General features: G+C 39.7%; 1 protein-coding gene across 1 annotated transcript in view; it reads right to left on the bottom strand.

The window, feature by feature from the left end:
• RBPJ (recombination signal binding protein for immunoglobulin kappa J region) overlaps positions 1 to 25,403 on the bottom strand; it is a 90,973-nt gene extending 65,570 nt beyond the window's left edge. The window contains exon 1 of the mRNA XM_042811871.1: positions 25,222 to 25,403. Within this exon, the coding sequence (XP_042667805.1) occupies positions 25,222 to 25,232 (11 nt within the window). The 5' untranslated portion in view covers positions 25,233 to 25,403. The remainder of the gene's footprint in view (positions 1 to 25,221) is intronic.
• Positions 25,404 to 25,702: the final 299 nt, after the last annotated feature.

Genomic DNA, 25,702 nt, shown 5'->3' with positions numbered 1-25,702 from the left:
ATAATCCAGTATTGCAATCTGTACCAGTTGAGGACATTGCACCAAGAGGTGTGACATCTCTGGTCCGGGATTAACTGCTTTACTGCCTGGTGGAGCCTTGGCCTGACTTTTTACCCCCAAACCACTTAGATACCATTACTTACATATCTGTCTTGAACTCATTTATAAATTTAATAACCTATCTTCTTCCAAATCTTTTCTCTGAATTGCTTCCGCAATACTGTCTGCAAGAAGCTTCTAATGCCTAATGGCTAGATAAATGGCCATTAGGAAATAATGGATTCATTAAATATAATTAGGTAGCTTTATGAAGCAATAGTTTAGTGATTTGCAGCAAGCCTAGGGATACATATGGTTATTGTGGACTTCTGGTCTTTTGTCCTCCGGCCCTTCTCACTGCTTGCTCTACCCACTTCTAGCATTGTATTTCAGCCCCTTGAATTTCCCTGATTGCAAATTGAGCAATAATTCCAAAGTACAGGATACAGGGAATTCCCCAAAAATATTGAAGATGCTTAAAATTTCATATGGGAGGAAAACAGATTCAAAGCTTTTAATATTTAAGTATGTTTCTCTCCATTGTTTATAGTTATAGAAATCTTCTGAAAAGTTGCTGAAAGGATTGTCTTGCTTTAATCAACTTAGTAAACTTTTGTTTCGCCCTTTATGTTAATTGCAAAAGATGTTATTACATTTCCTTTGCACCTTCTAAGCCACTGCACTATTAATGGCCATGTATGCCCTCACAGAGCTGCTTAGCTCTTCCTGCTCATCCGCTGCTTAAACAAGGCTAGAAAAGTAGCACAACAGAAAAACGTTGTCTTGAAGGTCCTGTAGCTAGAGTAGTGAACTGGAAAGAGACGTGGCAGAGAGAAATTGTAGATGGAGTAAAGGGGGGGGGGAAAGAGAGGGGAAAAAGGGGGGGTAGAATGGAAAGGCAAAGGGAGTGATTGTTTGCTTCAATAAGTAGAGAGGGATAGCTGAGCAGGCAGCATGGAACTGCTCCCGATCTCTGTTCTGGCACTTGTGGATCTTTTGAAAACAGGCCAGAAGGACATGCTGAATTTGTTGCTCCTGTTGTGCCAGCCTTTTCTGCAGCACTGAGAGAAACCAATCAGTGCTGCTTCTGAAGCAGCTGGAGACTGAGAGAACTGCGGTCCCCCGCTGCCTGGCAGGCTGCAGCACAGGGTCTTCTCGCTTTCCAGCCACTACAGAGGCTCCATTGACAAAATGTGTGCTGCATTTGAAGGAGCACAATGTGACGATGAAAGAACCTTAGAGGGACAAAACAAGGAAGGGGGAAAAAAGAGGGGAGGAGGGAGAATTAAATGGGACTGTGGGAGCAAGCTAAAGGCAGTGCGACAGAATCAAAAGGAGAATGTGCTAATCTGCAAAAGTGGTGGTAAAAATAAATCATAATCGTCACATTCAACACCTCTTGACATGCTTTGTCAAAGCAGATGGTTGAGATAACAAGATCTGAGAAAATAAATACTTTACTAATATTCACTCTCACTGATTTTCCAGGACACAGGCAGGCTTGTTTTTGTCCCCCAGTTTCACAAGTCATAGAATCATAGAATGGCCTGGGTTGAAAAGGACCACAATGATTATCTAGTTTCAACCCCCCTGGGGCATCCACAACCTCCTTGGGCAACCTGTTCCAGTGTGTCACTACCCTCTGTGCGAAAACCTTTCTCCAAGTTCCCAACAGATCTGTACAGGCATTGCAAACAGTAGAGCTCACATTCTCATCCTTAGTTTCAGAGAGAAGAAGGAAGAGTTCAGACCTCTGCAAGCCAGGAGCTTGTGTGCATAACAATCAGAATAACAAATTCAGAATGAGAACAAATGCTACTTGAAACAAAGCCATTTCCCCTTTCCTTTGTACTTCATTAAATCAGCAAACAGAAGGTATAGCAGAGTAAAAACTGGGGTACTGCTGACAGCTCAAATCACCATGGTGTGCCTGGCTGCATTGTGGAGCATCTGAGAGGGGCACCCAAAAGCTCGTAGGATGTGTCTGATGTGTTTTTGCAATCTCCTAGCTGCCTCTGTTTGCTGTTCTTATCCAGAAAGAAGGGCAGACTGGGAACACAGGAACTGAAATTTATAACCGAGCAACTGGACTGGAAGAAGATCCCCTATATCCCCTCCTTACTCCTGGCCTTTCAGTCTATGGGTCCTGCTCTAGCTACGTTAAAGTAAAATATGTGAATCACATACTGAGCACAGGGTCTTCAGCACCAGCAGTTCCAATCTAGATAGCTGCAGTAAGTTGTCAATGACTTGGTAATATAGACTTGCAAAAGAGAATATTGCTTGGGAGAGATCACTAACGTCTACACATTTTCTGGGAATTCTTGGTACTTTCTGAGATGTCAGAGAAGTACACCACAAAAATTGAGGTGGAGAAATATGAATGTCATTGCTAATTTCAACAGGCATGTCAAAAACCCTATACAGGGAGAATCCTGTATTGCTTACACTGAAAGTGGCTAAGTTTGATTTATCTGCGTGTTTGCCTGGTAAGCATACTGCTTTGATCACTGTAAATGAATTTTTCTTTCTAACCCAAGGAAGTCTCCTGCCCTGAAGACAGGAGATTTGGAGTTAATAAAACAGCTTTTAAAAATTCTCAGTTATCATTCAGGTTCAAAATAAATGGTTTCCCTTTGCTCTGTTAAGTTAGCTTTTATTTTCAGTCTTGGGAAATTACTCCTTTAAAGTATGTTACTGCATTGGTCAGTACAATAGTCGTTTCTCCAAAGGAAATTTGATTTGAGCATTATTCATGACGTCTATACAATCTCCAGTTTTCAGATCAGTTATCAGATTGTCTTTGTAGGAATGGTACATAGTATGAGATTAAATTGATTTTTTTTTGGAGAAGCTTTTACTAGCAAGTTGCCGTGTGTCATAATTTTGAAAGAACCTCCAGGTTCTTTAGCAGTTGTAAAGTTAAACCACTACCATGTGTCTATCCTCAGAAATCCCCCATTGCATACTAGTTTAAGAATGGGATAGTGTTCACTGCATTTCATCAGCTCAGTTCATGTACAGTAGATCATCTTTTTGAATTCAGCATTTTAGTATATTTCTAACTGAACTGTATGTTTATTTAAAGATATCTTGCTTCAGCTGGAAAAACTTAGCTCTACCTTTTATATTGTAAGGGGAGGTGATAGCTGTGGCTGCAGAAGAACTATCAGCATGGTAAAGAAACATAAACATAACTCTCAAAATACTGTGCAAAAGCCTATTCTGTAATTCTCTGGATTTGTTTTCTCTTTTGCGTATGTCTCGTAGGCTTGCTATGTCTACGTTAATCAGTGATTTATCATAATAGAAATAGATCACCACACTGAAGTCTGCGCTAAGAATTCGCGTGTTCAGTACAAGTCCATTGGGGGTTTGAACTTCAGGCTGCCTTTGACTTGATCCCTCCAACCGACTGTTCTCACCATGTGAGTGGTTTAAACCTCTCCAAAAGCCCACCTGCTGGTTTGGACTCTTACATCTCGTTGGAGTTTGGAGTGCATTTTCTGTTCATTGGACATTGTTGCTGGCCTGGCTCCCCCTGGAGAGAAGCTGAAGCTGCTGTGCACCAAAGCTGCTCTCTGAACTGCACAAATGCACTACAGATGGGGACGATGAGGATTTTCTTAGAAAACCACCCTACTGCTCTGAACCAGAACATTAGTGTACATAGAACCACATAGATTTTTTGTGACTTCGGGAAGGTACTTACTATTTTTCTAATTAACCCAATAATTTTGCACAGTAATGGTTGTATACCTGCTTTTATGATTTCCTAACCAACAAACTTGAGTAAATTCTCTGTGTTTAATTGTGCAAAGACCAACAACAGTTACATTGAATCTCTATGTAAGCAGAAGAATCCTTACATATATACACATCACATACAACTTAACAGGCATAAACAATATGAAAAATTGTTTTCCAAGCTGCATAATGAGATAACTGCAATGAAAGTTGAGAAACTGCTACTCCAAAACTTCCAAAAAAAGAAAGTTATGGGTTTGCCAAATCAGGAAAAGAGGCATACTGTATTGTCTATGATCAAAGGCAGGACTTCATGAGAACACAAAGCGTGAAGAAAAAAGGACTGGAATCATGTAAGCTTCGTATAAAGCAACATGCTTGAAAATTCATTCACTCAAATACTAGGTATCAAAATAAGTCAGTTCATTCTGTCTTCTCAAATCAAAAATAACCACAGTACTCATTGCTTCCCTCAGCAGACCAGCTTTCACTCTGGGTGCACCTCAGGCAGAAGAAAGGACATAGACCCAGTAACAACATGATGGTACTTGGGATATTTAAGCAGTTGATATTTTACACTTCATTCACATGAAAAGTTTGGTTTTGCTGCTAAGCAATACATCCGTTCCATCTTAGGTTTTACCATCAACTTCTGTTTTTGCCTACATTCTGAACAACAAGTACAGCACATAAGAATATTTCAGGGTTTGAACAAAAAAAAAGCATTTTCCTTTCGACTCACTTACTTTGATGTTTAACCTTGCAAAGTGAGCTGCATGCTTCAGACTTTCATTAAGAGTGAAATCTGCAATCTCTTTCCAAATTTGTCAAGGGAAAAGTTATCCCAAAGCATCAGTCAAAACCTGGAATGCATCCAATCTGAAGTCAGAAAAATTAGTTAACTTTTGTTTGTTCTTTCTTCTCTCTACCAGAGGTGATTACAGGTAATGTCAGAAATGCAGACACAGTATATAACATCAATGTATTGACCACGAGATCAGAAGTCAGAACTCCCAAATGGCAATTTTAATTTTGCCAATGATTTTTGACTCTCAGCTCACACCTGAGAAAAGGGACATTGATGCTTCAAAAATCAAAAGGAAAAGTTTAACACAATAGTTTACCTTTTGATTTTTAGTTTATTTGAAAGAATTATTGCTGCATTATTACAGCTACATTCATCTGTGTAATTTCTCTTCCCTGTTTGGGTTGCCATAGCTCAGGCAATTTTCTAGTGCAGCTGCTTGTACAAGTACAAAATCCAGTTTCTGTTAACTCTTGCGTATGTGATCTTTGCATTTGCTCTCAACAAATGATCAGGCACGTGTTGAGTGAATACATTTCCAAAAAGCCAAGAGAGAGGAATGTGAAGTGAAGAGTGATTTGACTGAACTCCCAGAGTAACGTGCTGTGTTGGCTTAGCTCTAATATTCTTGAATTTCTTCCACAGGGAGCTGATCTGTAGTTTGTCACTTAAAACAGCAATTTGTCCTCAAGCTTGAAGTAGGCATTGCTAGAACTCCATCTCAGCTTCTACTAATAGACAGCATCTACATTTACACCACCAATTATACTCCCATCTGCTTACCTGCCTCCAAGGTTACTTTGCTTTGCTGACCACAAAAGGGAACACCAGCACTTAAATCACAGGCACTGGGGAAATTTCAGGCAAACACACTCAGCTGCCATGGAGGTGTCTAAGCTCACCAAGAGCTGTGTCATTTTGACCTGGAAGCTCTTTTAGGACCTCTGTGAGTTTGCATTTGCTTTTCCTCAGCTGCATCTGCCAGCCTGCTGCTCACTGCTGTGAGTCCCAGCTGATGCCAGTTTCAGCACAGCCACACCTGGGCTCATGAAGGATTTGGTATGAGCGACAGCAGCAGTAAATATTTTTTTCTCTCTAAAAGGCAGAAGTTGGAATGTCTGCTATCCACTTCATGCACTGGAATTTCCCTGTCCCCCAACCAGAGGCAAAATTTGGCTGGAGAAATGATAGATGTTGCTTCCTAGGGAGCAGGACATTGTTAGGCAGCTGTGGCTCCAAACTCCCAGCAGGCCTCATGCTAATTAAAACCTCCTTCTGGCATGTTATTTTGTGCTTTGCCTTGAAATGTCATTGTGGTTTAGGAAACTTACAGAGACAGCCATGCTCATCTTCTGTCCAAGTCTAAGAGGACTCAAATTTACATTTTCCATCTCCTATACCTCAATACTCCTTCTCTCTCTTTTTCATTCTGATTCTAAGAGAACAAGTGTATTTGTTTACTGATTAGAAGAAATTATTGTAAAGTTCAACACTTGGTTTTTGCTGAACTTAGAAGTATCCTCATAGTCAGACTACTGATAGTTTCAAAATTGGTTTCAATCTGGACTGGAAGCATCCAGATTTTGAATATTGAGTGTTTTCTGATTTTTTTCCTTCCTAAATTTTCCCTTCCACCTCTGGCCTGCAACAAATTTAGAGTTGCAGGACTTACAACAACTCTGTGTCTCAAACAGATGTCAGTCTTTTTTATTTCAGTCTCCAAAGAGCGCTTGCAGAATCCCTGAGCAATTGTTAATAGGTAACCTGATAAGTCATTGAAATCAATACTTCTTATCCTCAACCATTACATTCTCTACTACAAGTGAGTACACAGAGACAGATGGGGCAGGCTTTTACTGTAGCGTTGTCTATACAGATTAATTAGAAAACAGGCCCAGTGCAGCTGATGCCAAAAGAAAAAGTCCAAAGCATGAAAAAAAAAAAAGAATTACATCATTTCCTTGTATCTTCCCTGAGGACAAGGATTGGAGCATGTGAGTCAGTCTGAAAAAATGAAATGAAAACAGCCCAGCTTTTAGTGACTTTTCCTTATTCTTATCTTATTGAGGAGAGTAGGCCAGTGAAAACAAACCGCACAAGTCTTATCACATGCTAGGTTTTATAGTAAGAGTGAAGGTGTGCATGTGGATGGTTTGGCTATACCATTTACAGCAAAGGTAGAGTGTACAGGAAAAAGAGGACTTGAATATGGGGAAGCGTGAACTTGTGAGCATAACATTTATGTGGGCATATGTGCCTGCTGCCAGCTGCAAAATAGGTAGGCTTTACAGCCAGTGGGTGAAATATTTTCAAGGCTCTTCAGAAAGAATAACACATTTCACAGACCGTTCAGGTTCTCAAGCCTCTTCTTATGCCCCTGCTTTCTGTCTACAGCATGGAAGTGTTGGGAGGATGAGGTAGTGGAGGACTTACATGCAATTTTCTTTGTATAGGGACAGTACCTTTTGTCCACTTGTTTTTAACTTTGCCATTTATTCACCTTACTGTCTGACTGACATCACCGTATCAAATATGCTGGCATATGACATTTAACAATGAAACCTATATTTCTGTGAGTGAGAATTATCTGGATTAGTTGCTAAAAATTAAGCGACAAATAGCATTGTTCACTTCTGTTTAAACAATGTCAAAGATAATGAAGGCTTAGCTGCTTGAATCAGGGGTTCATTTGATGGTATCCCTGTAATTCCTTTAATATCGGGGATATTCACTGGCTCAGTGTCTCTAAGAAAGTAGTTACCTGTATGTCTTTTTTATTTTTATGTGAATTCATTCTGAGTTGGAAGGGACCCACAAAGTTCATCCACTCCAACTCCTGGCTCCACACATGACCACTCAAAAATCACATTCTATGTGAGAATGTTGTCCAAACACTTCTTCAACTCTGGCAACTTTGGACCATGTCACCCAAAACTGTACACAGCATTCTAGGTGTAGCCATATCAGCACAAAAAAAGCCCCTAATTTACTATTTTATTCCTTGTAAATTCCTAAGCTTATCTTGCCTATAATCTGCTTGTTCATGTCTTAATGTGATACATCTTTACTTTGTATCATTACTTTGCACAGTTTGGGGCAAAAATATCCTAAGGTTTATTTGGTTGTATCACAGTCTTGGTTTTCATTTAAAAATAAGTCTCTTTGTAGAAATATTTATGCCCATACTGATGTCTGAGTGTGCAGTCTGGAACAATAGCTGTGAGTAATCATGACCTGCATCAAGAAGTTGAAGTAGAGATGTTGGAGCTCATTGACAGCTTTATGGAATTACTCTGTGCGCCAGGAGGAGAAAACTTGTGAAGACCCTATTAAACTCACTAAAACATTGACTTCTGGAGTAATTTCTTGGGCCTCCTTGCCTCCACCAGCCTACGAGGGGCAAATGGGAATGAACTGTAGGATGGCCATGAGAAACCAGAACCACGCAAGCTTCATGTCATGCTGTGCCTCGGGCAGAGGTTTGCAGTAATCTGACCCTGTCCTCAGCATCTCTTTCCCCGAACTGCAAATCATTCCATTATTATCATGCTGTTTTACCATCATACAAATGCAAATTTGCCCTATAACACAGCAAGTCATATCTCTGATGGAATAGATTTCGCCATCCCATATCGTGTGTGTGCTTTATACTGCAGGTTCTACGTAAGCCCAAGAAAAACCCTCTGATGTGTACTACTGATTGTTTACATATGTTATCAGAGGAAAAAGAAAATACAACAGGAAAGGAAAGCTGGCAGCTCACGCTGCCAAGAAAGCTGGCAGAGGCTAGATTCACAGTCAGATCATTTCCAGTCAATAGGCTTTGTTTTCTTTTTAAAAACAAAACAAAACAGAACAGAACAGAACACCCTTCCTAAAAAATTTCTGTACTATTATTTTTTTCTCCATTAGAGTCAGTCCAGAAGAATACTTGCAGTGACAACTATGTTTGGAACCAAAGGATGAAATGTTGGGAGATACTTCCAGGCAGAGTGTAGTGCGCGGCTTGCCGGTAGGCATAGTAAGATACTGTGGATTATACAAGTTCAACACAAGTAATGCTGCTTGGAGCTACAATCACATTTTCCTGTGATAAAGGCCTCTTAATGATAATGAAATAATGGATTTGCAATGCAAATAGAAATCAATACCAAAATAAAAAGCTTAGAACCTAAGCACATTTCTTGCCTTCAGGTCAGGTTCCAGAATGGGATGAGAAGAGATGCATGCTGGAGGCTCCAGCAGCCTCAGAATTGTAGCAAGGTGAGCATATAGGGGCAATGGCCGCAAGTTGTATCAGAGGAGGTTTAGGTTGGACATAAGGAAGAACTATTTCTCTCAGAGAGTGGTCAGGCACTGGAATGGCTGCCCAGGGAGGTGGTGGAGTCGCCGTCCCTGGCAGTGTTCAAGAGGCATCTGGACAACGTGCTGCGTGATGTGGTTTAGTACTAGTGGTGGTCATGGTGATGAGGAGACGGTTGGACTAGATGATCTTATAGGTCGTTTCCAACCTTGTGATTCTATGATTCTATGATTCCCCTGGTCAGCAAAGGTAGCTCTCACAGCTCTTCTGAAACCAAAATGTTAGATGGAACAGAAAGTAATGCAAGCTTAATGAAAGTCTAACTCGAACTGTGTGAGACAACACAAATGTGTTTAAATCTGTGCTGTATAAGCTCATCTTCTTGTATCAGCCCCACTGTATGTGTGGACAATACAAGAACCTTTACCAGGATGAAATAAATGTTGCAAGGTCATATTAGCACCTCAGGTACTATAATCCCTGCTAATCCAGGCTCAATCTTCATAAATTCTCAGATTTTGTTATAAATTTTTTTTATAAGGAACATATAAGGACTCAATATATTTTTCTGTAAGGAACATTTTTTGACTCAATACTGCTTTTTTTTTTAATTTTTTTTAAATGCTGAGTCACTTTTGAAGAGAAAATATTAACTGTACTTGAAGAGACGCAACATAAGAAAAAATCAAATTCAAATTTTTATATCAGCATGAGTATTAGACGTTTCTATTAGCAGCAGCCAGAGATGAAGAAAAAAGAGACAGAAAAAAAGCTAAAATGCAATCACAGTAGTAAAGAGCTCTAACATGAATTCTGTGTGAGAAGATGCAATATTATTAGCATCAGCATTTCTTTTGACATCTTGGTCATCAGCAGCATGCGGATGGTGCAGTGGAAGTAGAGCACTGATAAATTCACTTCATGTTCTGGTATGGTGTCAGAATCCAAATGGAAAACCAAAACAGAAGGATCATCTCCTGGCATTGTAATGTGTAAACAGTGACTTCCTATTCCCTTTCCAGTTATGAGACATTTAAGGACAGGAGCACTTCAGGTTTTCTGTTAAATTCTACTCAGTCCTATCAAGTACAGATATTTTACTGAAAAAAAATTCCTTTTGAAAAGACTACTTATTTTAAGGATATTTTCTAATTAGAAAAAGGAAAGGAAAAATGACAATAATCTTATTCTTCTCAGAAATTGATGTGGAGGAAATCATGCTGTCTGCTTCTGACATTTAAATGAGATACATCCAGGAGACTAAATTTGGAATTCTAGTTTTAATGTGTCATCCCTGTATAAAGGAAGACCAAAGATCAACTATTACACAGTGAAGTTGCTCACAGATTACAGCATACGCAACTTCCCTCTGCTCTCCAAGGTGACTGGAGAAGTGGTCATTTCAGAGGCACTGACTGCTAGATCACTTGTTCAAATGCAGCAAGACAGAAAGAGCTGTTAGTGATATAGAGAAAACAAAGTCATGCTTATAGGCCAAAATGTCAAAGAGATTATAAAAACTGTAGGTGAAAAGAGAACAAAAAAATGATGTTATTCAGTCAGAACTTGGTAGGGAACTGCCAACTTTTGCCATATTTTTCTTGTTAAATGGACAAGCATTTTTTTCTCCTAAAGGATGACAATTCTAGGACACTGTCATGCAGAAATGTCATACCTGGAGGTACTCCTTACCAATGAAATGGGAAAAGAAATAACCTTCAAATAAGTAGATGTATATGCCCAAATCTTCATCAAGACCCAATCCCGATGTGAGACACTTCACAGAATCACAGAATCACAGAATTGTAGGGGTTGGAAGGGACCTCCAGAGATCATCGAGTCCAACCCCCCTGCCAAAGCAGGTTCCCTACACCAGGTCACACAGGTAGGCATCCAGGCAGGTCTTGAACATCTCCAGAGAAGGAGACTTCATAACCTCCCTGGGCAGCCTGTTCCAGTGCTCCATCACCTCACTGTAAAGAAGTTCCTGAGCACATTTGTGTGGAACTTCCTATGCTCCAGTTTCCAGCCGTTTCCCCTTGTCCTGTCTCCACAGATTGCTGAAAAGAGTCCGTCCTCGCCATTCTGCCCCCCACACCTTAGATATTTATAGACCTGGATCAGGTCCCCTCTCAGTCTTCTTTTCTCAAGGCTGAACAGACCCAGTTCACTCAGCCTTTCTTTATAGGAGAGATGCTCCAGGCCCTTCACCATCTTTGTGGCCCTCCGCTGGTCTCTTTCCAAGAGATCCCTGTCTTTTTTGTACTGGGGAGCCCAGAACTGGACGCAGTACTCCAGATGAGGCCTTACCAGGGCAGAGTAGAGGGAGAGGATCACCTCCCTCGACCTGCTGGCCACGCTCTTTTTAATGCACCCCAGAATGCCACTGGCCCTCTTGGCCACAAGGGCACACTGCTGGCTCATGGCCAACCTGTCATCCACCAGGACACCCAGGTCCCTCTCCGCAGAGCTCCCCTCCAGCATCTCATCCCCCAACCTGTACCTGTGCATGCAATTATTCCTCCCCAGACACAAGACTCTACATTTGCTTTTGTTGAACCTCTTCCGGTTTTTTTCTGCCCAGCTCTCCAGCCTGTCCAGGTCTCACTGAATGGCAGCACAGCCTTCAGGCGTGTCAGCCAATCCTCCCAACTTCATATCATCAGCAAACTTGCTGAGGGTGGCCACTATCCCCTCATCGAGGTCATTGATGAAAATGTTGAACAAGACCAGACCCAGCACTGACCCCTGAGGAACACCGCTGGTTACAGGCCTCCAACCAGACTCTGCACCACCGACGACGACCCTCTGTGCTCTGCCAGTCAGCCAGTTCTCAACCCACCTCACTGTCCACTCATCTATCCCACACTTCCTCAGCTTTGTTATAAGGATGTCATGGGGGACAGTATCAAATGCCTTGCTGAAATCAAGGTAGACTACATCCACTGCTCTCCCCCCATCCATCCAACCAGAGACAACATCATAGAAGGCTACCAGGTTGGTCAAGCACGACCTCCCCCTGGTGAACCCGTGCTGACTACTCCTGATAACCTCCTCTTCTTCCAGTTGTCTGGAGATGACCTCCAGCAATCATCTGTGCCTAACTCCCAAACTTACCCATGTCTATGAATTTCTTGTGTGCTCGGGAATAGGTGGAAAGATTGGATGAGCTAACTCTGGCTGAGGATATCCTGGTTCCCTACTGCAGGCTGACTAGGAATATTTTTGAGTTTTGCTCTTCCGACTCTTTTGCATGAGAAGAGTAGAAGTGGACCAGTAGTTAATCATTTTACTGAAGAGCCTTTGCCCATCTTAATTTCATGCTCATGACTCTTGCGGATGCCTGCTCGTAGCCAGCACATGGTAATGGCAAAAGAACTCATTTGCATTATTTCCTTTAATTCACTGTTTCCCTTACAGACCTGAAAAGGGATGAATCAAAAATAATTGCTTGCTTATAGAGTAATACTGACTTGTTCATTAAACCTTGCTGGGGCACTGGATGCAGACACTTGAATGATCTGGAAAATATGAGAAGAACTTGGCTAGGGAACAAAAGCAGAGCTGATATGTGATAATGGCAAAAACAGAAGTCAAAGCTATATAATACAGGCAAATTCCTATTGAATGCCTCTTTGTCTTGCTTTAAAGAAACACAGAGAAGCACTCAGGATGTGCAGATAAGTAGGCAGTGTTCCTTACAGCAAAGCTGAAGGAAAGAAGGAAATGCTTCAAGGGTTGGTGCCTGGTTGCATGGAATATTGCTGGGCTGAAAGCAGTCAGCGGGAGTTCATCATGATAGTCCCTCAAACTACTTTATCACATCAATATGCAGTAATCAGTAAGAAGCAGCCACAGTACTTTCCCATTGCTTTGTGCTCTATGAGTGCATGGTGAGATGGGAAGAGGGACTAATGTGGAGTTTGGGTCAGTAAAGAGCACTGCATCGAATGGTAAGCTCAGCCCACATTTTAAAAATGTGGAAGGGGAACAAAAAAAGGGAACTATGATGGCATGTAAAATTCAGCTCTTCCTCTTGCCTACCAATCAGTCGTTCTGATAAGTAATAAGGGAAACGTTTTTTGAGTATTTGTTCACGTACAGGGTGAAAGAAATAAAGACAAGTCAATAAAAAATTAATGTTACATTCTGAAATTTCTTTGCATCTGCCACCACTGCTACATTACCATGGGGGGAGGGCTTCCAACCTACTTCATAGGCTTATCTAGCTTGGTGTAGGCAAAATGTCTCCCTCTCACAGAAAGAAGTAGCCAAGTACTATACCTTAAGAGAAAATTATATTGGTTGCTTTCACAGACAATATTGAATTACCCTTCAACCAAGATCCACGAGTGCAGTTTCAGCATCTGATTTCTGTTTTTACAAATTTGTATATATGTGTCTTGAACTGGATCACTTTATTTCACTGTGATGTTTCATAATGTTTTTGATAGGCAGCTTTTACCCTTTACAGTGTAAGGAAACTGCTGTATCATCTTAAAAATGTGTTGTATGCCAATGTAGTCTGCAGTTCAGATTCAGTAGTGCGGTCTTTCTTCAGAATATACTCCACTCCCAGCTCAAAGATGGTCCTTTGAACAGTGGAAACAAAAAGAGAACTAGAGTGGTAGTGCCATTAGTGGCAAAATGACATAGTGACATTTCTGATTCAGGCAAGTTCTTATACTAGTTCACTTCTACTAGTTCACTTTCAGGTGACACAGGACACTTCATTAGCTGATAGCATGCTGTGATCCAGATACTAGAAAAAAAAATCCCAGTATTGGCCTCAGTGAGATAATTAGGATCAGTAGAAAAAATCCTTAGCCTATTTTGCTGAGTTAAAAACCGTAGGATTGCATCCACTGCACTTTACTTTCCTTTTACACTTCACATCCTTGTAGCCAGGATGGAAACACTGCTTTAAAAGTCAGCTAGTTAAGTTCCAAAAAAAAGTTACAAAATTTTTCTACAAAGTTCTCAAACCTGAAGAGTTCCCTCCTGTGATGCAGCCACATCACCATACAGTTTCTGTCTGGGAGCCTGCAGCTCCACAACATCCCTACAGGAGCAGTCCTGGTGCTGTGTGTTATTTGGAATCCTACTTAAGCCAAGAGCAAGGAAGCCATGAAAGCCCTGGCTTTAACTTCATTTTGGCTTACACCTCTATCACAGTCAGCTTGCAATCCCAGCTTAAGCCAAAACCTGCCTGCCTGCCAGGCATCCTGCCATGGAGGAGGCTGAAGAGGTTTGCTGCTGATTCAGGCCAGTGTGGGCTGAGGGTCGCAGGGTTTCCAGGATCCCAGTCCAGCTGGCTTGCTGGACCCCACAACCTGCCTGCAGACCAGAAGCCATGGCAGATGCTAATGTGAATCCTGTTGATTGAACTACTGCTTACCCTCAGCTGGCAGAGACTTTCTTAAAACTGCTGCTGTGATCCTGGCAGATCACCTTTCAATTTGGAAATTTTGTATATGCGTATTTCCTTTTTTTTCCCCACTCTGCCTGCTCAACAGAAAATCTTACAGAATTTTCCTCCCACTCTAATTTGCACATAAAAAAATTTTAAAATGCCAACATTTCACCTCTTCAGATATTCTGGTGTTTGCCCATTGTAGCATAATAAGTGTGGGTATTTAAACCCCAAAAAAGATAGAATACATTCAAATGGAGAAATTCTTCCAAAATTCAGCAGATTGCACAGGGTTACCCTAAGAGATGGAATAGTAGAGCTCTGCTGACATATTCCACCTTCTTTATACTAAAACTGTAGAAAGATCATCCTGTGAAGGGATTGCAGTCGGTTTTTTCCTCTTTTTTTTCCTTTCTTTTTCTTTTCCACAGTCTTTAATCTAAACAAAAATAGTGAGCAATGCTGAACAAGAATTGGGAATTCACTGAGGTAACTTTTTCTTCCTACAACTCTGGTAGCATCACTGCCCAGCTGTAGGATAATCAATAATTTGGTAAGATGTCATTTGTAATGCTCTATCTGGGTAGTTTCGTAAAATATCTCCTTCTCAGGCAGGCAGGTAAGTGCCCAGTTGTACATAACAGAAAAGTCACTGTTGATGCATAAGGAAAAGTGTGCGGTTTCCTAAGTTTCAAACTTCCTGTGCTCATGCAGCTGAACAATATAGAATTGTGTTCAGAAGGAAAGCGAGTTCCCAGTGGTACCTGGCTGAGTTTGGGATTACACTGTTACTTCAGGATGTACCTAAATGTCATTGCAGAAAGCTCCGAGGCTGCCATTTGCCTGAACATCTCATACTGCATTAGCACTACTCTCATCTGCAGTTAAATATTTATATTTTTAAAAGCTTTACTTCTTGAGTACTGGGTTTTCCAAACCAGGAAGACCCTGTAGTCACCGTGTGGGGTCACATGGATAGAAGAAAAGGAGCAAAGCATCACTGCTTTGTAGCTACCCTACCTCTGTGCAGTGCTTCTGAAAAAAATTAAAAATAGTTTCCTGTTTTAGCAGGAAACTCCCTGTTATTTATATATCCTCTCTGTCACCCAATGTGAGGTGTCAAGTTTATAAACAAAATGCAGTGCAACACACCAAGTTTTATACCTCCAAGAAGATGAATCAATTGCAATGTACATTGCTTCATTTGTAGGGGCTATGCAAGGAGTGGCCTGAAGAGAAAAGCAAAATGAGGAAGTTTCTGGATTACTATTTTCCACTAGAAGTTCTCATTATTTTTATATTAAAAGGCTTTTTGTGAGAGGTGAGAAAATTCTATCCTCTAATACACTTTCAACAGTGCTGTATGCACTTCCAGTGCTGTTTTGCCCACAGCTGAGGCTTCGTGAAGAGGGTCTTTAGTGCTCCAGGTATTTAAGGCTTACGGCTACAAACAAGACACAGTAGAATAGGATTTCTTTTGTGTTTGTTGAAGTGGATAGTGATAGGAGAAGGGAGAGACAGGTTTAGGGAGATTTAGGTTAGATATTAGGAGGAAGATTATCACTCAGAGGGTGGTGATGCATTGGAACAGGTTGCCCAAGGAGGTTGTGGATGCCCCATCCCTGGAGGCTTTCAAGGCCAGGCTGGGTGTGGCTCTGGGCAGCCTGGTCTGGGGGTTGGCGACACTGCACACAGCAGGGGGTTGGAACTGGATGATCATTGTGGTCCTTTTCAACCGAGGCCATTCTGTGATTCTATGAAGGTGGAACAGAGCAGTGTGCTGCAGCAGAGTGGTGTGTGGCACTGTGAGATTACGGTGCTATAAATTAGGAGACTGCGTTATTTTTCTGCCTCTTCAATATTTTGATTTTCTTGGCAAGTGTGTCCCCATTACATACCACTTTTTCCAATCCTGTATCATAGATGAGAAGCTTTTACAGGGTGTTGGTAGTTAGAAGGCAGAAAATATAATGTTGAATCCTCTTTACTGCACAGTTCCTTGCTACAGACTACAACTGAATTTCCAAAACAGAAAGCATGGAAATGGGAATCTGGCTCCACAGCACTGTGCTGTGTTACATACAGGTGCTGATCCCAGGAAACCAGAATCCTGAGAGTCAGCAGGTGTCTGTGTTGTGACTTTTCTGTAGGGAATAAAGTTATAAACCTTAAAGAAGGTGTTTATCCTCAGTCTTCACTACAACTGTAAGAGGTTTTTCTTCTGTCAGCAGCAGTTGTGCACGGGTTAATAGCATTTTAGGGCATAAACAAGGAGAGCATTAAAAAGCCATGTAACAAGCACAGGCTTCCTGCAAAACTCTCTGTCCTCTTTCTCCTCTCCCATGGCAGCAATACATGGAACAAATCCTTCCCGCTTACAGAGGTACATAGGCTTCTCTGCAGGTTGTTTTCATTGCCTCTTCCCAGAGTCTTGGCTTTTGGAGTTACACTAGTTTAATTTTTCAGATCTGCTAGGATTTGGGCTGCAGATATTCTTTTGCCTTTTCTATTTTATTACAGACTTCTTGCATAGTTACCGATTAGCAGCCACTTTATGGTACTCAAGTATTGATTTTGGTCATGGGTTGCTACTTTTCTTAGGATTTTTTTTTTTCATAGCAGTAAAAGGCATTGAAATGCTATTACTGAAATGAATTTAAAAGTTTAGCACTCACAAGCATTGGTTTTGTTCACAATAACTTTCAATTTTCTCACTTTAAAACACAAACAACCAAAACTGTTATAACAACAAGAGTGTCATAACAAGTCCCAGATCTCTTCATTGTTTTCCAGCCTGCTTTTAATTGTCTGGGTGTTACAAAAGTAAATTCAAAAGTTTTGAATTAGCAGCATTTAAAAATCTCAGAGTATCTGGAACTAATAAGGCTTCTACTGAATAGTAGTAGTTCTACAAAGAAAGACCATTACAAAATATGTTAGTTTGTGGCCATTGCACTATACAGCATTAAGTTTCAGCCTGAACTGACTGTGTTCAGAACTAAAGAAAATAAGGCATGACATTAAGAGAGAAAAATAGAGTATGCTAGATGGAGTCAGTGAAATAGAGGAGCCTGACAATATAAGAGTGGCAAAGAAAGAAATTGCAATCCTACTGCTGTAGAGCAGGATATAAACAAAAGCACCAAACTGATGGTGTATGTACACTTTCAATAATGAGTGTGAATGAAAGAATCAGTAATTCGAGATTGAAAAGGAGGTGAAAAAACCTCAATTTGATTTTGGGTAGCCACCTGGTATTAAATAACTTAAAATCAAGTGAAAGTTATTGTGTGGCTGGGCAGAGAGAAAGGAAGATTACAGCAAACATTGAAATGAAACAGATGAGCTTTCTTACTACAGCTACAGAATTAAGGCATAAAACGAAAGAATACTCAGGGAGAATTTGAACCTAGTAATCATTAGATCAATAAAAAAGAATTCATTTAGGACAACTGGGAACTTAAGAATGTGAAAGCAAGCACAAAAGTGATGTTTTGGCCAAGAACTTCTGGACAGGGAAAATCATTTTTTTTCTAATGTCAGCAGAAAACTTTGTCTAAATGTCAGCAGCAAGAAGAAAATGTGAAATCATCAGCAAAAAGAAACATTTATCATTCCTGAACTTCCATGTCACCTATGGCAACTTCTGGGAACAAGATTTTCCAGAGGGAATATTATGAATAGTTGCTGGCAACAGATTTCAAATATTTTTAAACATCTCTCTGAAAACAAAATATGTCATTGAACGTCCACTCCAGAATGGCTTTCTTTATCAGAAGAGGAAAATAAAAAAGAATGGTACACCTAGTTTTGAGCAAGAACCAGGAAGACCTAAAAAAAAAATTAAAAAAAATGTGACCAGGTAGGCTTGTCAGGTTTTGCTATACAGAAGCAGTTCATCTTAAAATGCTGAACAAATGAACCCAATGTAGTCTTATAAATGATTGTTCATCACAGCAAAGCAGTTATGCAAGAGCCCCTTAGAGAATCCTGAATCAAATAAAAACAGGTAGACAGCTGAGGACAGGTTAACAGCAGCAACACGAGGAGCTCCTCCCGCTGGTGAGCACAGCCTGTGGTGTGTGTCCAATCCATCACTGCTTCACAGGTCTTGCAGAATCCAATGGGATGATTAGTACCTTGCTACCATAGGGGCTTAAAATGCTACCAATATCTCCTCAAAGCTGCCCATGGGTGAAACTTTTAAGAAGAGGACAACAGAATGAAAAACATTTCATCTACAGTGAAGTATTTTCCACCTTTGCGGAAGGCCAGGGTTGCCTCCTGCCAGCCAGGCCAGGCAAGGAGCCCCTCACCTACTGTTAAATATCCATCCTGACCCCTCAGGGTCTCATCCTTCTGCCTAATATTTCTTCATTTTATGGGACTGGTCAGAGTTCTTACATGGGATTGACAAAAAGTACCTGTGCTCTTGTTTGGAGTACTGGCTATGGTGAGGTGGAGGAGAAGGCAACACTGATAACTGTCCTTATCTACATTTGCCATCAAACCAGTGCAAGTTACTCTTAATAAGGAAAAGGCATTTCACCTGCAGATCAGGGATAAGTATTTTGCTGCCAGCTAGTATCTGAGAAGGATGTGTTTTCAAGCTACACTTAAAAGTTAGAATGATGGATTTTAAAAACCCAGTACATAGAGACAAGGGGTTTTCTTTGGGAATATCTTCTGGTTTTATTTTATTTTATTTTAATAAATTGTGCAAAGAGATGCACAAGATGTGTATCTTACTAAATAATCTATGCCAGGACCATTAAAGCCAAAAGTTAAATTATGGTATTGTTCAAGTCCACAATAATACACAATTTCTGGGAAAACTAGAATTTTTTTTCTATGAGAGTTCACCAGAAAACAGCACAGATTCTTGTATTTTCCACGTGGAAGAAAACCTCAGATAAACCTCAAGAGCTCCTGGAATACCTAAAAATACAATACCCTTTTTGTACTTTTGTACCAAATTCCTACTCTGTACTATGCTGGGATTTTAATCTTACATCCTCATTATCAGATACTGGTTATTATACAAATATATATATATCACATTTATATAACATGTCACATATTTGAAGGGGAAGACAACAAAAAGCTAACTTAAACCAATGCAATTTGTATTTATTTCGCTGTAATTGGAGACATTCCTGTTTATAGAAAAATACCTGAGTATTTATATATATATATAAGAAGTATATATGTAAGAAGTATTTATATACACATATATATAGGAAGACATTTTAGAAATGGAACAGTCCCCTGTCATATCCTGGGCTATCGATGTAACACTCAGAATTCAAGCCACTGTTGTGTGCTGTGTCACAGGACAGAAACTTTAAGTCCTGTGCACGTAGAGGCAAAAAAGAGGATGTGCTATGTCTCTTTGGAGGCTCTCATGGGCCACTAAAATAGCAAAAGAGAGAAGGAAGTACTGTTGCTACTCAGCTCAGTAAATAATCAGGATTCCTAGCAAATAGACAAACTGGTGCTTTCTTAGGAGTTAACATCCAATCACCTCACCTCAACACTAAAATCTTAAATCTAAGCAAAAAGCAGGAGTGCCTCAAACAGAGCTCCACAGAACTCTGTTGACCATCAGGTGGCCACACTAGGGTTCCAGGAATTTAAAGGTTATGAAAACAAACCCAATATTACCATTCAATGTCTAAACAGGACACTTCATCATTACCTAAAAGGCCTGTTAAACTAGATGTAAAACTAATATTTCAAGAATGCTCTTATGGTGCTATCTAGAACACAGGCTACCACTCCAACCTTTCAAAAGCTCAACTCGCACTTGTTGAGGATACTGAAGATTAGTTGAAAAGTTGGCTTTTTGCAATACAGCCTACTTGAATACATGTAATTTAAAGCTCCTGTAGTGTCTTTCATAAACGAAGCCCAGATTCACCCTTGTTGACAGGAACTGTGAAAATCTCTTACAAAAAGATAAACGTTTGCTCTACTTATTCTGGGTTTGCTTAGTTCTGGATCTATTACTGCCATGGAAAATTCATGAACATTTGACTGATTCTGCTAAGAAGCATCTTAAGGAAAAGGTAAATAAATCTCATGCCTATGCAATGATTCAATGGATTTATGATTTTAAAACCTAAGGTCATGGAATTTTGAACGCAACACAGTTTTTATTTTGCTGGATTAGAAGAGCAGACATTTTATCAATACACAGGAGATTCTGCAAACTTCATTTGATCATAACACATAATTCTCTTTTCTTTGCGTCAGATTGAATTTCGGTGATTCAGAAAATCTGAAGTGCCATTTTTGGATACAAAATTTTTTAAACATTTTTTTATGTATAACTATACCATACACATACCTATGTGCCTGCACCAATGCTTCTTTTGCTGTCATTTCACCATTAGATTCCATATAAAAACCGAGGAGGTTTTTTTGGATACTTTTCTAATGGCTTAGAATACTCACTGGGGCTGAAAACAGGCCAGAGTTTCTGGAAATCTAAATCCTCTTATTTTAATAGTTTTTTAAATCCTTGGCATTTAGCTTTGAACTTTTACCAAGAAAAGTTATATCTTATAAACAATGGCATTTGTTGATTGGATGGAGGACTAGATCAATATTGGTTTTGGCAACTCTTTTTGGCTGTGTTTTTCTGAAGAAATATGCTGGTTGTGGTGTTAAAAAGTTATGTCAGTTCCTTAACATGTGCCTCTTTTTCTTGGAGCATTGCCTGAAATTTAGTTTCCAAAGTTACTTCCAGAAGTTAACTTAGAGGCTGGCCTCCTCTGCAAAGGAAGCTACACAAAAAAGTACTGGAATATAATCTACTGTTGCGAGCTATCACCATGCATGAAGTAAAGCGATTCAAGATTAAAGACATATCATAAAACAATGTATTTTTGTTCCACAGAAGCGCTGAACCGTAGGCCCCAACTCTCATTTACACTGATTAAGTCTGATTTACGCTGTTCTTGCATTTTAAAAGGAGGTTGAATGTAAATAAGTCGAATGATAGCAATGAGGTTTTAGGCACTATGGGAGTAATCTGTCTGACACACAGCAAAATACAAGCCACATGATTTCCGTGAATCTGTTCCTGATTCAAGCCCAGTACTATGAATGAACAAAAAACTATCTTTTAGGGAAAACATGCCATTTTGATTTCAAAGTTTCTACTTAGAGGAAATGCAAACTGACAAATTGCTACGATTACATTCAGAATTAACATTTTCATCTTATTTTGATTTGAATTTGTTTAGTTTCAGCTTCTGACTGTTTCAGCCTCTGATACCGCTGCTACAGGAAGGAGTCGCTTTGATTTAAAATGCCTGTTTTCAGAGCCAATGGCTTCCCTCAGTATGGGTTGAAGGATGAGCTAGCTGAACTCCAGAGCCAGATAAAATAGTCCTGCAACTGGTACAAAGGTACCAGCATCAGCATAATCTTTCATGTTTTTACCCTTCCCCTAGGTTTTGCTAAAATAGTTGCACCAATCTGGTGATTTAAAATGGTTGCCTAATTACAAGCTTAAATTTAATAGTGGTCCCATATCTATCTATCAGTCTCCCATGCATGCCCTTAGTTCACCTATCTGTCTTGGTACTTAGCCCTCACTTGCGTTCCCAGAAAGCAATCACATTACATTCCAGACTTTCTTCTGCTGTGATAAATAAGACAAGCTCCTTCATTACTCTCAAAGAGCAGTTTTCACAATTCACTCAAGTGCCTGCTGTACATGTGTAAGTCTGAATTCTCAAATGTGAGCAAACAGATTTTCCACGGAGCATCTTACTCTCAATGAAGAACATTAATATTTTCTGATTTTAAAGAAGAAATTCTCTCACCTGATTCATGTTGAGATTACTTATGCCTACATTCAGCTCACTTTGTTCCTCTGCCTGACAAAAGCCTTTTCTTTTTTGCTGTTGTTGTTGTTGTTGTAGTCTGATGAAGAAGGCCACTTTACAATAATAATACATGTTGTTTGATCCAGAGAATCGAATTCACGTCCTCTGTCTTTAGGTACTTTCAGAAAGTAATTTAGTCTCTCCTGAGAAAGGTGTCCTGAGCAGGTGGGATAAATGAGCAGTAAAAGCTCCCATCCCTGTATGTTAATTATAGATGGCTTTTGATAATGTAGTGGAAAGTACAGCATCAATCAATTATACAAATAGAGCACTGTATTTTCTCTCCCATGAAAAAAGAACAAAAGCAACTTATTGAACTTTGCTGTATATTCTTCATTATTTCTAATTTTCCTCTAATAATGTCTAAATGGGTTATTTATGGTCTCTTTTGGTCATTACTTTTATTAAATGGCTTCCCTTTCACTTTAGTGTCAAATGTATGTTTAAAAAAAAAAACAAAGAGGTGCTGTTTCAGGTTTTTTATTATTGTAAATCATTACTAATGAAAAATAAGTTATGAATGTCAATCTATTATGATTGAAGGATAACTGTTAGCTGTGCAACTTAAACTGTTGCACTTCTAGTAACCTATGAAGTGACATTCCTTCTTTTTCCCCACTAACACCACAGTTCTATGTGATTACTTGTGTCAAACTAAAGTAGGCTTTGTGCACCATGTGGGTAGTTATCCCTGTAATTATTCTGAATTACTTCTTCCATAAAGAGTTCAAAACTATTTTACAAAACAAAAAAAATTCAAAAAATATGCATCAAAATTATTGTATTTAGAAAAGGAAGACAGGTAGTACAGGTGTATGAAAAAGTTTGATAGTATATGTCAGCTTAGGCAAGTAGTGGAATTCAGATAGATTTAATTATGTGTTGACTTTGACCAGTTACATGTTACTCTGCCAAAAACTAATAGAGAAATTTTAAGGGCAGTAAATATTCTGCAATTGATTTTCGTTAGTTTTCCTCGATATGGAGATTATAATTTTGGAAGCTCACTTCTCTCCCCATTAGGACAACAAGTATAAAGCGATCTATGAATCAAGTTGTTCATGGATTTATTCGTACCTGCTATGGAGTTTCTTTAAAGATTTTGGAATGACATCTTCCATTCTGCAGTTCCTTCATTATTCCAGAAAAACTTTCCAGTCTCTACACTCTGTTATAACTTTCATCACCAAATCTAATCATTTCCAGAAAAGGAAAAAAAAATGTTCTAAAACTGGCCATTTTTTTGTACTTCACAAGAAAGTTTTCAGACATTTTTATAAGCCAGGCCCTTCCTGCAGTCACTGGCAGTGTGCTGTCTGAGTTTTGATCAGCGCTGCTTTTGATGGCAGGATCTATTATCATTTGAAATGGTATATAGCAGATGCCAAATACTTGGCATTTTACACTTGTAAAATACACAGTTCAGTCAGAGATCTGAAATGCTCTCATCCTCTTTTACCTGAAATGCTGATTCTGAATTATGGTGAGAGTGGAGACAGTTTCCTTATCTCTTCAGAATTTGTCTGACATTTGTGGGAGCAAACTGTATCCTGGCATGTTGGTGGCTTTGCCTATGACTCTAGATTGTCAAATTTGATCATTTGACCCAAAAAATAAACTTAAAAAGTACTTTCTCTGAAAGCCAAAAAGAGATTTGTTACTCTTTTTAGTTTTTATTTCTTTTTCTTATTTACTCAATCTTAATACACGATAAAAGGATTGCTTTACCAAGGGTACTAAAATCAATCCATGCTTCTGGAGAAGCTTGCAGCAGTTCACGTGTCCTGACAATGGTACAGGCATTTCGTTGCTGGGCTTCCTGTGTACCTCCCCAGTGCATCTCCACATTTAATGCAACAACAGATCCTTGCCACTGCTGCTGGGCCAAAGCCATGGCCACACCTCATCTTGCCAAGGCAGTGCCCTCACCTGACCCAGCAGCAGGAACAGTTCCCTCTGCTTTCACCTCTGTCAGACCAAAAATGGAGCTGCTGGACTTCATATGAAAGCTTTTCTTTTCTGTTGGGATTTTAGGGGAGGCCTCAGATCTCATTTACTTAGTTACATATTTTTTCATTGGATTGCAAAGCCCTTCTTTCCATCATGTTTTTTTCTTCTTCAGAGAGCATGATTTGCAGACTTTCCCTCAACTTTGTCATCCACCCAATATGCAGAGCTCCTCAAATCTTTTTCTGTACATTCTCCCATTGTTTACCTGTTGCTACGGATCATCTTTGAGTTCATTATTTTTTTAAGACAATTCTTGAATGGTAAAAGCAAAAACTGCAGTATTCTAACTGCAGTATTCTAGAAGCTGTTTGAGGCAACAAGCAAGAGCAGGAACTTGTAGCCAACTCACTTGTCTTTCAGGTTAATGTTAACTCCTCCCTCCTGCTCAGAGGCACAGAACAATCAATAAGATTATCAGTGATCCTCAAGATCCTTATCAAAGGCCTATGAACATGAAACATCGATTCCCCACCATGCAAAAGTTCAGTCAGCCTGCACACACACATGCCATGGAGGTTCAGATGCCTGTTCAGATCTCACCATTCCACCTAGAGGGAAGGACTCACGGGCAAGAGGGACCAATTACACACAGGCTGTCTGCTTGAATCAGACACCTCAAGAGCAGCCACAGCACTTGTTCAGAGAGACATTTAGACTTTCCTCAAAGGCCTAAAATTATAGCTATATGGTTCATAGAGAGAAAATTTCAGCTTCAGAGCAGTCTCCTCATCTTCCAGTATGAGAACTTTCAATATTAGTTAGGAAGGGCAGGCAAAATATAATTCAATTCAATAAAAACTGACATAGTTCTGCTTTATGGCACTAGACATAGATCATTTAATTAATTATTCAATTTTTGCATGAAGTTCTCTTCATGCAAAATATAAATATATTGTTAAAATATCTTAAACGTATTGTTAAAAGAGCTAATATAAAGTAAGATGAAAGCAGAGTAACAGTGCAGAAAGGTTTAAGAGTGTGTTTAAATCGTACAATAAGCACTTACAAGACTTTCATTTGGCTTGGCTTACAGCATCAGCATGCGACGTTCTTGCAGTGCCCTGAATCACTGAGCCACAGAACTGCCTTACCCCATCCTCTGTAATTCCCAAGCAGAGAGGTTTCTGGGCTGAGCTATGGTATTTTCAGCTTGAGGTGGAAAAGGCAAGTTTTCCAGATCTTTCATGTGCAATATACTGACTCTACGTAAAAGAGCAGACTTCCTCATTCGTATATGGAGCAGGCTATATTCCTCTTTCACTATGACTGTCAGATCTGTGACACAACCTCACAAACCCACTGTAGAGAAATTCAGAAAGATTTTAGAGAAGTCGTTTAACTTTTACTGAATACAAAATGCCAGAGACTTGCTTTTAATGACTGAAAGTTTTGTTTTATAAGTGATCTTAGTAAGAGAAGGAAAATGAGTCATGTGGAACATATATCGTGTATGAGGCATCTTACCCACAGAAAGGCAGAGGGGATGC

This window comes from Centrocercus urophasianus, unplaced genomic scaffold (genome assembly GCF_019232065.1).
Source record: "Centrocercus urophasianus isolate 14NV4802_14NV808 unplaced genomic scaffold, USGS_Curo_1.0 seq_13, whole genome shotgun sequence".
NCBI lineage: Eukaryota > Metazoa > Chordata > Aves > Galliformes > Phasianidae > Centrocercus > Centrocercus urophasianus.
This window is presented reverse-complemented; position numbering and strand designations above follow the sequence as displayed.